This window comes from Sarcophilus harrisii, chromosome 6 (genome assembly GCF_902635505.1).
Source record: "Sarcophilus harrisii chromosome 6, mSarHar1.11, whole genome shotgun sequence".
Classification (NCBI taxonomy): Eukaryota; Metazoa; Chordata; class Mammalia; order Dasyuromorphia; family Dasyuridae; genus Sarcophilus; species Sarcophilus harrisii.
This window is the reverse complement of record NC_045431.1, coordinates 115,813,741-115,826,840: the sequence shown is the minus strand read 5'-3', so window position 1 is coordinate 115,826,840 and position 13,100 is coordinate 115,813,741. Positions and strand designations below refer to the sequence as shown.

At 39.8% G+C, this 13,100-nt stretch overlaps 1 protein-coding gene across 1 annotated transcript in view; it reads left to right on the top strand.

Moving 5' to 3' along the window:
- The first annotated feature begins 2,152 nt into the window (after positions 1–2,152).
- DCTD (dCMP deaminase) overlaps positions 2,153–13,100 on the top strand; it is a 42,729-nt gene continuing 31,781 nt past the window's right edge. The window contains exons 1-3 of the mRNA XM_031941425.1: positions 2,153–2,315; positions 4,439–4,550; positions 5,955–6,090. Of these exons, the coding sequence (XP_031797285.1) occupies positions 2,293–2,315; positions 4,439–4,550; positions 5,955–6,090 (271 nt within the window). The 5' untranslated portion in view covers positions 2,153–2,292. The remainder of the gene's footprint in view (positions 2,316–4,438; positions 4,551–5,954; positions 6,091–13,100) is intronic.

Sequence of the window (13,100 nt, the reverse complement as noted above, 5' to 3'; positions counted from 1 at the left end):
TTCCAGAGAAATGCCATAAGTTACTCAGAAGGATGTCTTACGGGTGGATGTCTTATCTGGGTAAGAGCTAGGAGGACAACCTTAGCCTGTGCTTACGGTGGAATCTGTCTGACTCAGTTTCCCAGTTCTGGTTTTTTTTTTTGCTTCCCACCTGATTATTCCTGAGTTTGGCTATGAGATAGAATTGTTACTGTGTGATTGGTTATCAGAACTAAGGATGCTTTATCTGGTCATATATGTGTTCTTAGATTGAGGCTCTGAAGAATCGGTTTTGATTGATTACATTATATTATAATCATGTCCCTGCTTTTGTCTAAAGGCCCACTTTTGCCTAAGTATTTGAGCCACCTCCCACCTCCCACCTCCCTTTTACTCACTGAGAGAAGAAGCAGATAATCTTATCATAACCTGATCAGGCCAAAGTTTTTAAGACTTTGAAAGCTAAACTGATCTCTTCCCTGCCTTAGCCCTACCTTTTACACCGTACATTGATGGAAGGCAGGGCCAGGCCTAGGAGTCTCCACTCAATCTCTGGAACCTATCCTAGACCCCTTGCCTATCAAGAAATTTGGTGCCTTTGGGGTGACCCTCCTGCCTTAGAGCTAGCTGTCATACCCCTTCTAATTGAGGAAGCCCCTAAGCTCATTCTGGGTCAATTGTTGGAGATTCTGGTTCCCCATCAGGTTTGGAGCATATGTGCCTATATCAGAGCTTTAGAATTGGGGAAAGAAAAGAGAATGAATATCTATACTGACTTCAAACATATTTTTCATATTTTGCATGGGGTTATGAGGAAAGAAAAGGAATTTTTGACAGCCAAACACTCCCCCATTAAGCATGCAGGGGAGCAATAACTGGAAGCCATCCATGGACCTAGGAGGTTTCTGTTATGTTTCATAAAGGAAGGGGGATTCACTTCAGTCCAAGGAAAACAGCCCCTATTTGCTCCTTTCCACGGCACCTTTAATCTCCCATCTCCTGACTTCTGCATTCCCTTATATAGCTCCCAGACAAGTAAATTCTGAAAGAACTGTTAAAAAGGCTCTAGTTTTTGCTAAAGGAGATCATACTCACTTAAGGCCACGATGTTTTGCCCATTGCTCCTACTTCTTTGAGGAAACATAAGCAGGAATTTGGGGAAAACATTCTTTGGTATTCTAAGAAGATGAGAGACATTCATTTCCCCCTCTCCCCAGTCTTCCTCTGGGTAGGGTTTCTGGTCACTATCCCTAGTCACCTCCACATTAATCCCACTTTTGTTTATTCTTTTTCTTTTGCTCATATTTAGTCCTTGCATTTTTAATCTGCTTGTGAGAGAGATTTCTTCCAGACTCCAGGCCATGAAATCAAGCCTTTGGTTAATCTGAAAGCGCCTGAGACCTGACTCTGACATTGCTGCCTGCAAGTCCCTTGTCTCCCTTCAGTCCGGACCCCACTGGGCAGGGCCAGCTCTGCGCCCCTTGTCAGCCTGGAGTCATGACTCTGGGTCCGGGCTGCTTGAGGTGGGAATGATGGGACAGTGGCCCTGTGGTTCTGCGGACAACGGGCTGTCAGGCGCCGGTGTGCCGTTCTGTGGTGGCTGGGCTTCCAGGATAGAGGGAGGTGGTGTAAGGGGGGTCTCTGATCCCTGCTCATTGTTTATAAGCAGCAATACCCCGTCACCCTCCTCTCCCAAAATGATTCAAAAAGCAATGTGCCCTGAAAGTACATTTTAAAAATAAAAAAAAAAAAAAGATCAACACTCTAGAAATCTGCAATCTCACTTAAAACTCTCCCCGCTCAGAAAAAGAACGCAGCTGGGAATGAGGAGGCGCAGAGCTGGAGACCAGAGTCCTGGGAGGTGGCGGGGAGGGAAGCCGGAATGCGCGCGTGCCCAGCCCCGCGGCGCAGAAGCCCGGGCAAAGCCGGAGCCCGCGCAAATGCACAAGAGGTGAAGACGCCATATGCAAGGATGGCATTTCGCCCGAGGTTAGAGACCAGCGGAACGCGCGCGTTAGCGAGACTTTTGTGCAGTTTCGTTCTCCGAGGTGGCGCTTGGGCATCGGGAGACGGAGGCGGAGAGAGGGCGGGAAGGAGGAGGTGGGGGAAGGAGGAGGTGGGGCAAGGAGGAGGTGGGGCAAGGAGGAGCAGGGCTCGCTCTAGGAGGCGGGTCAGGGGCCGCAGCAGGTGGCGAGGCTGCCTCCTCTGTGGCCCGGAGAGCTTCAGCGAGCACCGGTCCCGCCTCCGGCTCCTCCTCTTCCCGCTTTTGTTGGCAGCGCGTGGAGGCGGGAAGGCGGCTGCAGCTGCGGCGAGATGAGCCGGGACCAGCTTGCAGGGTACGCTCTGCTCCCCTCCTTCTCCTCCTCTTACTCTTTCTCCTCTTCCTCCTCTCCTTACCTCCCCCTCCTTCCTCCTCCTCTTATTCTTTCTCCTCCTCCTCTTACTCTTTCTCCTCTTCCTCCTCTTCTTACCTCCCCCTCCCTCCTTCTCCTCCTCCTCCTCTTACTCTTTCTCCTCCTCCTCTTCCTCTTTCTCCTCTTCCTCCTTTCCTTACCTCCCCCTCCTTCCTTCTCATTCCTCCTTCCTCCTCCTCCTCCTCCTCCTCTTCCTCTTCCTCCCCCCTCTTCTGGCTCTCCTCATTCCTTTTCTTCCTCCTCCCTCCCCTCCCCCCTCCTTTCTCTAATTCCTAGTCCGTCTCTTCCTCCTTCTCCCTCCTCCTCCTGCCCTGCTCCTCTTCCCCCCCCCCCCACCCCGGTGGCGCATCCTGCGCGGGGGTGGAGGTGGGAAAGTGACAAGCCCGCAGTCCCGGTCCCTGCTTGGCGCTCGGCTGCCAGGTGCCCTGCGGGGGGGCCCCACGTGGGGGGTTCCCACGTGGGGGGTCATTGTCATTGTCAAGTTCGCTTTCCGACTCCCGGCGGGGGGGAAGGCGCTGCGGGCTTTGCAATTTTCAAACTGCAACGTGTTTAGCCTACCTGTCCCCAAACCCACTGAAATACTCTACTAATAAGTATGAACCCTTGAATTAATTAATGGAAACCTAACTTTAAAGTTCCTCCGCCTCAAACTACCCTATTAATAATATCAACAATAATCACGATCGCTAATCTGGTTTGCAAAACACCTTCATAATAATCGATTGCATTTTTTTTTAAGAGCAGAGTTAACATTTGTAAAGTGTTTTTTTCTCATTTGAGAAGGTAGCTGCTGTCATTCCCACTATACAATTGAGGAAATAGAGCCTCAGTGATAGGTCCAGGCTAACAAAACTAGTAAAAGACTAAGATTTCAACACAAATACTTATATTTTAAGTCCAGAGCAGACGATTCATTATATCAAGAGAAGCCTTGGGATAGAAAAACTATATATAATATTGGTATGTCTCTTGTAAAAGCATAAAAAGGAAAAAGTAACCTTTTAGGAATCTGATCTGAATTCATAGAAATTTTCCTATTACCTTTTCCGTCCTAATTCCACTCAGTAGATGAGATTCTCTGGGGAGAGAGACTTAATGGAAAGCACTTCTCTTTTAGTATATGGAAAATCAGTCCAAAAAACAAGCATATATTAAATGCCTGCTGTGTGCCACTATGCTAAGTGTTATAGCTACAGAGACAGAAAGGAAACAGTTGCCGGGTTCCATTATGTTGGAAAATGTGCCTTGACCTCTTTTCAGGAGGAGTTAGTTTTTCTAAGCTACCATTTTAAGTGTCCTTGCTTGGCTGAATACTGGCAAATTTCCTTTTTCACCACAGATTCATGAAACAATAATAATAGTGATAGTGACAGATTTATATAGCACTTAAATGTTTGCAAAGAGCTTTACCTCGATTTAACTCATTTCAACTTCAAAATAGTACTATGAAGTAGTTGTAGCAATATTATATATCCACTTTACAACAGAGGAAACAGATTCAATTTTAAGTGACTTACCTCAACTCACTAAGTTTAATAAAACTTAGTGGAATTGAACTTTCAGTCCAGAACTTCCTACCATTCATTTGGTTATATTTTTCAAAAGTGGATCCTCAAACAAAACTTTTATCAAGTTCCTCTCCTCCCTTCCCTCCCCCACCCCAGACCTCAACTGTGTGGTTTCCACATGACTTCTCTGCCAAGCCTGGTACTTGAGCCCAGCAGATTTCAGGGTGTTCTAGTGAGATGTCGACTTTTTTCCTCGATGACCTTCCATGAACTGATGTACTCGGTCTCCTTTCATTAACTTCAGCTACTGTCAGTCAACAAGCATTTATTAAACCCTTACTGTGGTACCAGGCACTGTGCTATGAGGGAAGCTCTTAATTTTATTGCCAGCAGTATAATAATCATTTCATTTCCCATAGAAATATATATTCTTCAGCTAGCTTTTCTCAAATGTTGGGCTTTTAAATTTCTTTTTCTCCTCCTCTGACTCCTTTCCTCTTCTTCATCATCATCACATTGCTTTTGTTGTCTCTACAGCTCGAGCCACAGTGAAACAACTAAAAAACGGGATGATTATTTGGAATGGCCCGAATACTTCATGGCTGTGGCCTTTTTATCTGCTCAGAGGAGCAAAGATCCAAATTCCCAGGTGAGACCATTTCGCAGACTGTAATTCACTCATACTCAGAGATGCACATAAATGCATTAATGGCCGAAAAGGGAAAACTTAGTAGACTAACCATTAATTTTAAGATTTAGGATAAATCTGCTATCTCCGTGTTTCTGGTTTTATTTCTTCTCTTACAGTCTGCTGCTTGAGTACATTGTTAGGCTGTTTAGTTAACTGCCTCATTGCTGCAGGAATTTGTTGAAAGATTGTGATAGATTGTTGGGGCAGGATTGAGAAATGGCTAATCATTCTATTGATCAATCAATCAAGAAACATTTATTAAGCCCTTGCTGTGTGTAAAGTGCTTTGCTAGGGACTGGGGATATAGATGCCAATACAAGAGAATAGAAAAATTTCATTCTAATGAGATAAGGTACCCTGCAACGTCTTCCATTTCAGTGGCTTTGGACCTAATCGTATTTCTGGTTTCATTAAATTTTTCTGCTTGTAATAATAATGCTAAATCAAGTGCTCTCTTGTGGATTATCACAATACTTTCTATTTCTCATGTACTAGCATATGCCCAAGGCAGGACTACCAGTTCTTGACTCAGAGGCCTGATCTATAGACTGTTATGACTTTCTGTATCTTTATTAGCTATATCTTTCTATTATCCTCTCACTGAATTGTAAACTGCTTACTTAACAGTAGAAACCATGACTTACTCATCTCTGAATCCTTTTTGCAGTAGATAGAATGCTACATCTAGAGTCAGGAAGACCTGAGATCAAATCCAACTCCAGACATTTAACTAGCTATGTAACATAGGCAAATCACTTAAACCTTTGCTTTAGTTTCCTCATTTGTAAAATGGGGATAATAACTGTATCTACTTCTTAAGTTGTTGGGAAGATCAAATAAGATCACTGTAAAGTACTTAATGCTGTACCTGGCACATAATAAGGCCTATATAAATGTTAACTATTGTTATTGTTTAAAAATTTTTATTAGTTTCTGGCTGTGTAACCCTGGGCAAGTTAGTTAACCCCAATTGCTTCAGCAACCAAAAAAAATTTTTTTATTAGTTACTGTTGTTAATCCAGGGCTAATATTTTTAAGAGCTCTTATTGGGCTGGCAACTGTTTGTTTCTCACAGCACTTTTATGAGGTAGTAATAATAATCATCATAAAAATATTAATATAGCACTTGAACATTTGCAAACAATTATATATATATACACACATATATATGATATTTGAAACTCATAACTAATCTTTGAGGTAATTACAATAGATATCCCCATTTTGTTGATGAAGAAACTGAGACTTGAAGAGCGTAAGGTCACACAGGTGACTGAATAAATATCAGACGTAAGATTTGAACCCCTAATTCTAAGTCTAGTTCTCAAATTGAAACCATTTGGACTTTTTTTTCCTACTTAGGTTGGGGCTTGCATCATCAACGCAGAAAACAAAATTGTTGGAATCGGCTACAATGGGATGCCCAATGGGTGTAGTGATGACTTGCTTCCCTGGAGGAGAACAGCTGATAGTAAACTGGACACAAAATATCCTTACGGTATGGAACATTACCTGATCTCTGTGACAAATGTGTTTTTCCTCAGATCTGTTTGTTATTAAATAGCAAAGCCAGTCAGAAATCTCTCTCTTTTTAGTCATCAGCAGCCTATTAAAATACTTGGCTCTCTTGACCTACCTACCCCTCAAGTTCCACAGGGGTCCAATAGATGGAGAAACAGGAGGATCTCTGCACCTGGGGCTCTGCTGTACACAAGTGGGCCCTTGGCAGATTTCATTGACTGACGGACTGATGCTCGAAGGGCAGTACAGACAGACCCAAGGACACTGAGTTTGTCTGCAGAGAACCAGAATGACATAGACATTCAGAAATGATGGAAGAAAGTTCACTGTGACTCTTTGCTCTACTTCGGTACCACTGGAAATGCTGAGCAAAGGGAGAAAGTAACCTCTTAGTCAGAATTCTTCTCAGATGGGGAGCTTTAAAAATCAGCTGATGCCAGCTCATCCCTAGGGGTAAAATAACAGAGGAATGTGGAGAAAGTAAATCGCTATTATGTGTAGTATGCATGTATCTTGTGCTATTCCATAATGGTAAACTGCACCCTATCAAGGTGTGACTTTTGCCCCTTGGCTTCTCTAGGATTGAACAAGTAAAGAATATGAGATGAGTAAGGAGCTATCAGACTGGAAGGCCTTGAATGCCAGGTTAGAGCTTGGACCTTATTTAGTAGGTAATAGAACCATTCAAGAAAGTTTATAAGACCACAGAGAAGGAGTATGAAGAAAAAAACCTTAGAGTCCATTGAATACAGCCCCCTGCTTTCCTTTTACAAACAAGGAACTTGCTTCACAGAAAAGGTAAGTGACTTGTCTGTGATCATTCAGGTGTTAAGTGACTCACCTGCTATTTTAGGTGGTACAGTGGTTAGAGCACCAGACCAGAAAAACCTGAGTTTAGATGTGACCTCACCCATTGTCTAGCTGTGATCAAATCACTTATAACCCTTTGCCTCAGTTTCCTCATCTGTCAGATTACCTGGAGAAGTAAATAGCAGACCACTTCAGTATCTTTGTCAAGAAAACTCCAAATGAACCACAGAGTCAGACCCGACTGAATAACAAAAACAACTGGTTCCAAACCCTCCGTTTTCCTTGGTAGTATCTGCTTCTTTGATTCCTTCCATTCATTGCTCCTAATCCCACCTCCTGGGGCCAAGAAGAACTTAATCCTTCTACTTGACAGTCTGGAAGATGTATGAAATTAGCTGTCACCATCCTTAATAGTCTTTTCTTCTTCAAACTATCCTTCTGATGACATGACTTTGAGTTTCCTTGGTGTCCTCAGTCACCTTCCTTTTAATATTTTTCAGCTTGTCAATGTTCTTCTAAAATGGCTCTCAGAATACTCAAGACATGCTCCATCTAGGCCAAAGCATAGTATGTCTATTGATCACATAGAAAGGATTTAAGTACTAAGTGTAAGCTTTGTGTTTGGGAATATAAGTACTGAAGACAGAATATAAAAACTAAAGCAATCTCTAGTCTCAAGGAACTTAATGTTCTAATGGGAAAGAAAAGAATGTATGTGTCTAAGTATAGTCAACATAAATATAAAGTGAATAGGAAGATTTAAAATAAGAAATAAAACATAAAACAATAGAAAATAAAATATATGAAAAGTAGTTAAAAACAAGATAGTTTTGGAGAGATGGTACTAGGATTGAGTTTGGAGAGATGTTAAGAAGAAGATACTTGAACTGCATCTTTTTAGATTTAAATTTATTTTTAACATTCTTTTCTTATTTTTGAATTTTGAGTTTCAGATTTTCTCTCTCTCTCTCTTTCTTTCTCTCTCCCAATGTCTTTCCAGCCTCTTCCCAGATAGGCAATATATCATTAAATATATATGTGAAACCTATCTTAAAGGAAGGGCAGCTAGGTGGCAGGATGGATAGAGCTTAGAATCAGGAAACTTATCTTCATAAGGTCAAATCTGCCTCAGACACTACTTTTTGACCCTGGGCAAATCACTTTGTTTTCCTCAGTTTCCTCAAGTGAGCTAGAGAAGAAAATGGCAAATACATCTCTTTGCCAAGAAAACCCAAATGGGGGGGTCATGAAGAGTCAGACATGACTAAAAAACAACTGAACAACAACAATCTTTTTTTATATCCTGATGATTTTATCTTTTAAAATTATTTTAGTATTTTATTTTCTCTCAATTACAAGTAAAACAATTTTTAACATTAATTCATAAAATTTTAAGTAAAAAATTCTCTTTTTCTCTCCCTACCTCCCTACCATCGAAAAAGGCAAACAACATATATATACATATAATATATATAAAACAACAATCTTTTTTTAAAAAATCAGTAGTTTTTATTTTTCTAAATATATACAAAGATAGTTTTCAACATTCACCTTTGCAAAGCGTTGTGTGCCAAATTTTTCTCCCTCTCTTCTTACCTCCTCCCTCCCCCAGACAGTCAATATAGATTAAACATGTGCATTTCTTTTAAACATTTACATAGTCATCATGCTGTGCAAGAAAAATTGGATCAAAAGGAAAAAAATGAGAGAAAAAACAAACAGCAACAACAAAAAGTGAAAATACTATGCTTTGATTCACATTTAGTCTCCATAGTTCTCTCTGGATTTTCTCTTTCCTTCACAAGTCTATTGGAATTGCCTTGAATCATCTCATTCTTGAAAAGAGCCAAAGCCATCACAGTTGATCATCACATATCTTGGATAACAACAATCTTGAAAGAAGATAGAACCTTTTTGAGGTGAACCTAAGGGAGGAATGTATTTCATACATGAGAGATGGTTCTTGCAAAGGCACAGAGATGAAAAATAAATACGAAGTGGGAAGTCATTTGGCTGGTTGACAATGTGAGAGGGAGAGTCATATCCAATGAGTTTGGAAAAACGGGTAGGGAAATGCTTAAAAAACTACAGTTTATCTCTTGTTCCCTAGAGTTGATGGAGTAGAGACATCATATGGGTCAATTCTACACTTAAGGAAAATTACTACTCTTGCCCTGTATGACTGTACTTTTGTTGTGCCCTAAAATTATCTTTGCTTTTTTGGTTGTCATCATCACATATCTGTAGTTCAGTAACCTTCTGTGGTCCTTTTTACAGGAACTGTTGTCTACATCTCTTCCATACTATGAAGTTGATTTTTTTGAACCCAAGATCAAGGATTTTTTTTTAAACATTTATCCCTATTAGATTTCATCTTATTACATTTGGTCCACAGTTGTAGCCTTTTAAGATCATTCTGAATCCCAATTCTGTCACTCAGTGGGTTTGCTACCCTTCCAAGCTACCTTTCATTTCTAACTTTAGCTAACTATGCCATATCTATCTTTCTCTAAGTCATTAACAAAAATGTTAAGGCCAAAGGACCAAGAATAGATCTGGGGGTGGGGGGAGTACTCCACTAGAGGCTTCCCTCTCAGGTGACATTGATCCGTTTAATCACTCTTCTTCCCATTTGGTCATTTAGTCAGCTCCAAATCCACCTACCTAACCTACCTGTCCCTTCCACAGGGGAAGCATGAGAAACTTTGTCGATATCCAGGTATATCATAGAGCATGTACAACGGTCCTTTGATCTGCCAGGCTTGTAACCCATCCACTATGAAAATGTGATTAGTCTGGCATTGACTTGCTCTTAATGAACCCATGCTGACTTATAATGATCTCTGCTTCCCTCCCCGAGTTCTCACAAACTACCACTTTAACAATGCATTCTGGAATTGTGCCAGAAATCGTCATCAAGCTCACTGGCCTTTTGTTTGAAGACTTGTGTTTCTTGGAAATCTCACAGTGCTTATCTACCTCCAGTTCTAAGCTCTCTCTCCCATTTGCAGGATAACAGTAGTAATAATAATAATAATTAATAATGATTCTAGCTAGCATTTATATAACATCTAGGTAGTATAATAGAGCACTGGACCTGGAGTTAGGAAGCTCTGAATTCAAATCTGGCCTCAGACATTTACTTAGCTGTGTGATCGTGTACAAGTCATTTAATCCCTGTTTGCCTCAGTTTCCTTATCTGTAAAATGGACTAGACAAGAAAATGGCAAACCACTTGTGTCACAAATTACTTTACAACAGTGTGTGTGTATATAATCTCATTTTAAGATCTGCAAAGCACTTTATGTATATTGACTTGCTTGATCCTAACAATAATGATGTGAAGTAAACATTATTCTCATCTTCACTTTATAGATGGTAAATTGAGATTTATTTTGTTGCTTGTCCAAGTTCACACAGCTAGTAAGTATCTGAGCCAACCCGAGTTGGAACTCGGGTATAACCTGTGCCACGTCAAAGGTCATTACCATTCTAGGATCCTAAAGCTGGAACAGGTCCTTTAAAGGCTATTGTATATAATTCCTTTATTTTAATACTCATACAAATAATAAAAACAATAACAATAATAATATGGGTTTCCCCAAAAGTCTTATTGCCATTGTAAGCTTTTAGGCTTAAATAAGAGCCAGTAATAGCTAGCATGAGCTTGCTTTTATATGATGTTTTAAGGTTTGCAAAAACACTTTACATTTGTTATTTCATTTTACAGATGAGAAAACAAAGGAGAAGTAAGCTATCCAAGATCACATAGGTAGTATATGGCAGAGAGTATCAAATCTGTTTTTCTCATTGTGCAGTCATCCCTTTGTAAGTTTTTTTAGATAATAGGAATATAGTTATTTTGATCCTAATTAATCTGCCAGTCACTGCCATGTAACTTGGAACTCACTGAGGGCAGATATGGGAAAGATCTCTATAGAATATGGCCAGTATTTTTAAACTATATCAATTTTCTGTTTAGAGGAATTTGCTTGCTAATGGACTAGTTTAACAGCTCTGGCTAGCAGTGAAAAAAGATAGAAATTATAATGGCATAAAGTAATCTTCTTCACTTAATTCTAATTATGATAAGCAAAAAAATATTAAAAATTATGTAAAGATTTTGTATTGAGTTTTTTTTAAGTTCTTGATGTTAGAGACAAAGAAGGGAAGAGATTAGTACTATGTATTTACATACACAAACTGTATATAATATAGACTTGTCCCCTATGTACATTTTAGAATAAAAAGGTCACTGTTTAAAAATTCTGGGTCAAAATATGTGGCTACCAAAGTCATTATTTATTCATCAAGCAGATAGAATCTTGCCTGGAGGTAGTTTATTCATTCCTGTGCCTGAACCCTGCTTTGGGATTCTTTGGAATAGCAAGAAGACCTCAGTCCTAATTCCCTCTTGGGCCTCTGGCATGCCAATGGCAGTAAAGTAGCAATTGTTACCAAATAGAAAGGAGATTTTGTGTGTCACAGGCACCTGTCCACCTGCTCATTTCCCATTGGTTACTGAGGAACTCCACCGGTGGGACCCTCTGCCTTCTTCAATCACAATGAGCCTGGGGCAGACTGGTAGCAGTCACCCAGAAGCTAAAGCTTTGCATCCCATTAGTGGTCCTCTAGTCTCCTGGACTGCCGGCACCTTCCCAACCTTGAAAATAGCTTATTTTGTCTATGTTAAGACACTGCCTTTGTACATGTTGACAACATGCTTTGTGAGAATACTTACGAGCTATCTTCTGTAGAAAGAGTAGAAGAAAAAATATAAATATAGGCATCTGTCTGGCTCCGCAGTTTTTCAGTGTTTTGTAAAGTTGTTTTTTTTTTTTTTTTGTGGGGTGTTGGTTTTTTTTTTTTTTTTTTTGCCTAGTTGTTGAATTTTGAGGCATGATTAACTGTTATTTTTCCACATCTGTGTAACTCTTCTAGGCTTTCAAAGCTCTCTTCTGTCACTTATTAATTATTCAATTTCTACCTAGTGACTTAGAATCTGCAGTTTTCTCTAGCTATTGATGTGCTGCTATAAAAGTGTAAGAGTGTATTAAATGGCTTTTAAAAAACACTTATGAAGTATTATGAAGAAAAATTTCTTCATAATACACATAAAGATATGTTAAAACTTTAAATAATGCTGAATGCAATGCTACAAATTAGGTTTTTTCCTCCTAATGTCTGTGTTCTCTAAGGACTTTTAGTTCCCCAGGGATAAAAGAGGCAGTTTATAATGCCAGGTTCCCTTGATTCTGACCTCTCAAGTCCCTTCCAGCTTTAGCTCAATGATCCCACAATCTACCTCTTTTAGAGAGCGTATATTGTAATAATATGTGCAAGCATTAAAGATGTTGATGGAAACATAAAAAGTTGGCTTCTAAGCCGTTATCTATTGGAGATCACATCTCTACAGCCACAGAAAAAAGAACAGGATCCTACTGGTTCCACTACTATCTGATTTTCAAAGATCTTTTGATTGTAGAATAAAATTCGACCTTGAATACTCCTTAGAGGAGACATCTTTCTAGTGTAACTTTAGTTATTCAAGATTGTGACACATGATTAGAGACATCATAGTCTCTTAAGGTCATCATTTACCATCCATGTGACCGTCCCTAAATCTTTCTGAGCTATAGGTTTTTGTGAAAAAAACTACTTTGCACATCTTAAAATGCTATGCAGAAATGTTGAGTTGTTTCTATTTTTTTCTTAGTTGCTAATATTAAAATTTTCCATTCTAATGGAATCTATCCTTTGAGATAGCTTGACAATGGATACCTAGAACCTTCAAAATGATACAGCTTCCCATGTGGATTTCCTCTAAATGCTTTCCCCTCCAGATCCAACCTTTCTTTTGGACTTCTATTATTTTTAGTATCTCTTCTGCTTCCTTGTAATACATCAGATGACATCCCTACCCAGTGGTCCTATCATTGCTTTTAAAAATAATCATTATAAAAATGGTAGCAGGCAAATCATAGGCATTAATTAAGCACTTACTGTGTGCAAAACCTTGTGTTAGATAATCCATAGCAAATACAGTGATATAGCCAACCATCTTTGCCTATGAGAATTTATGTTCTTTTGTTGGGGGGCAGGGGACAAAGAGGCTATATAGCATCAGTACAAGTAAGTACATAAATAAAAGAAATGAAGGCTGTTAAAAGGATGTAC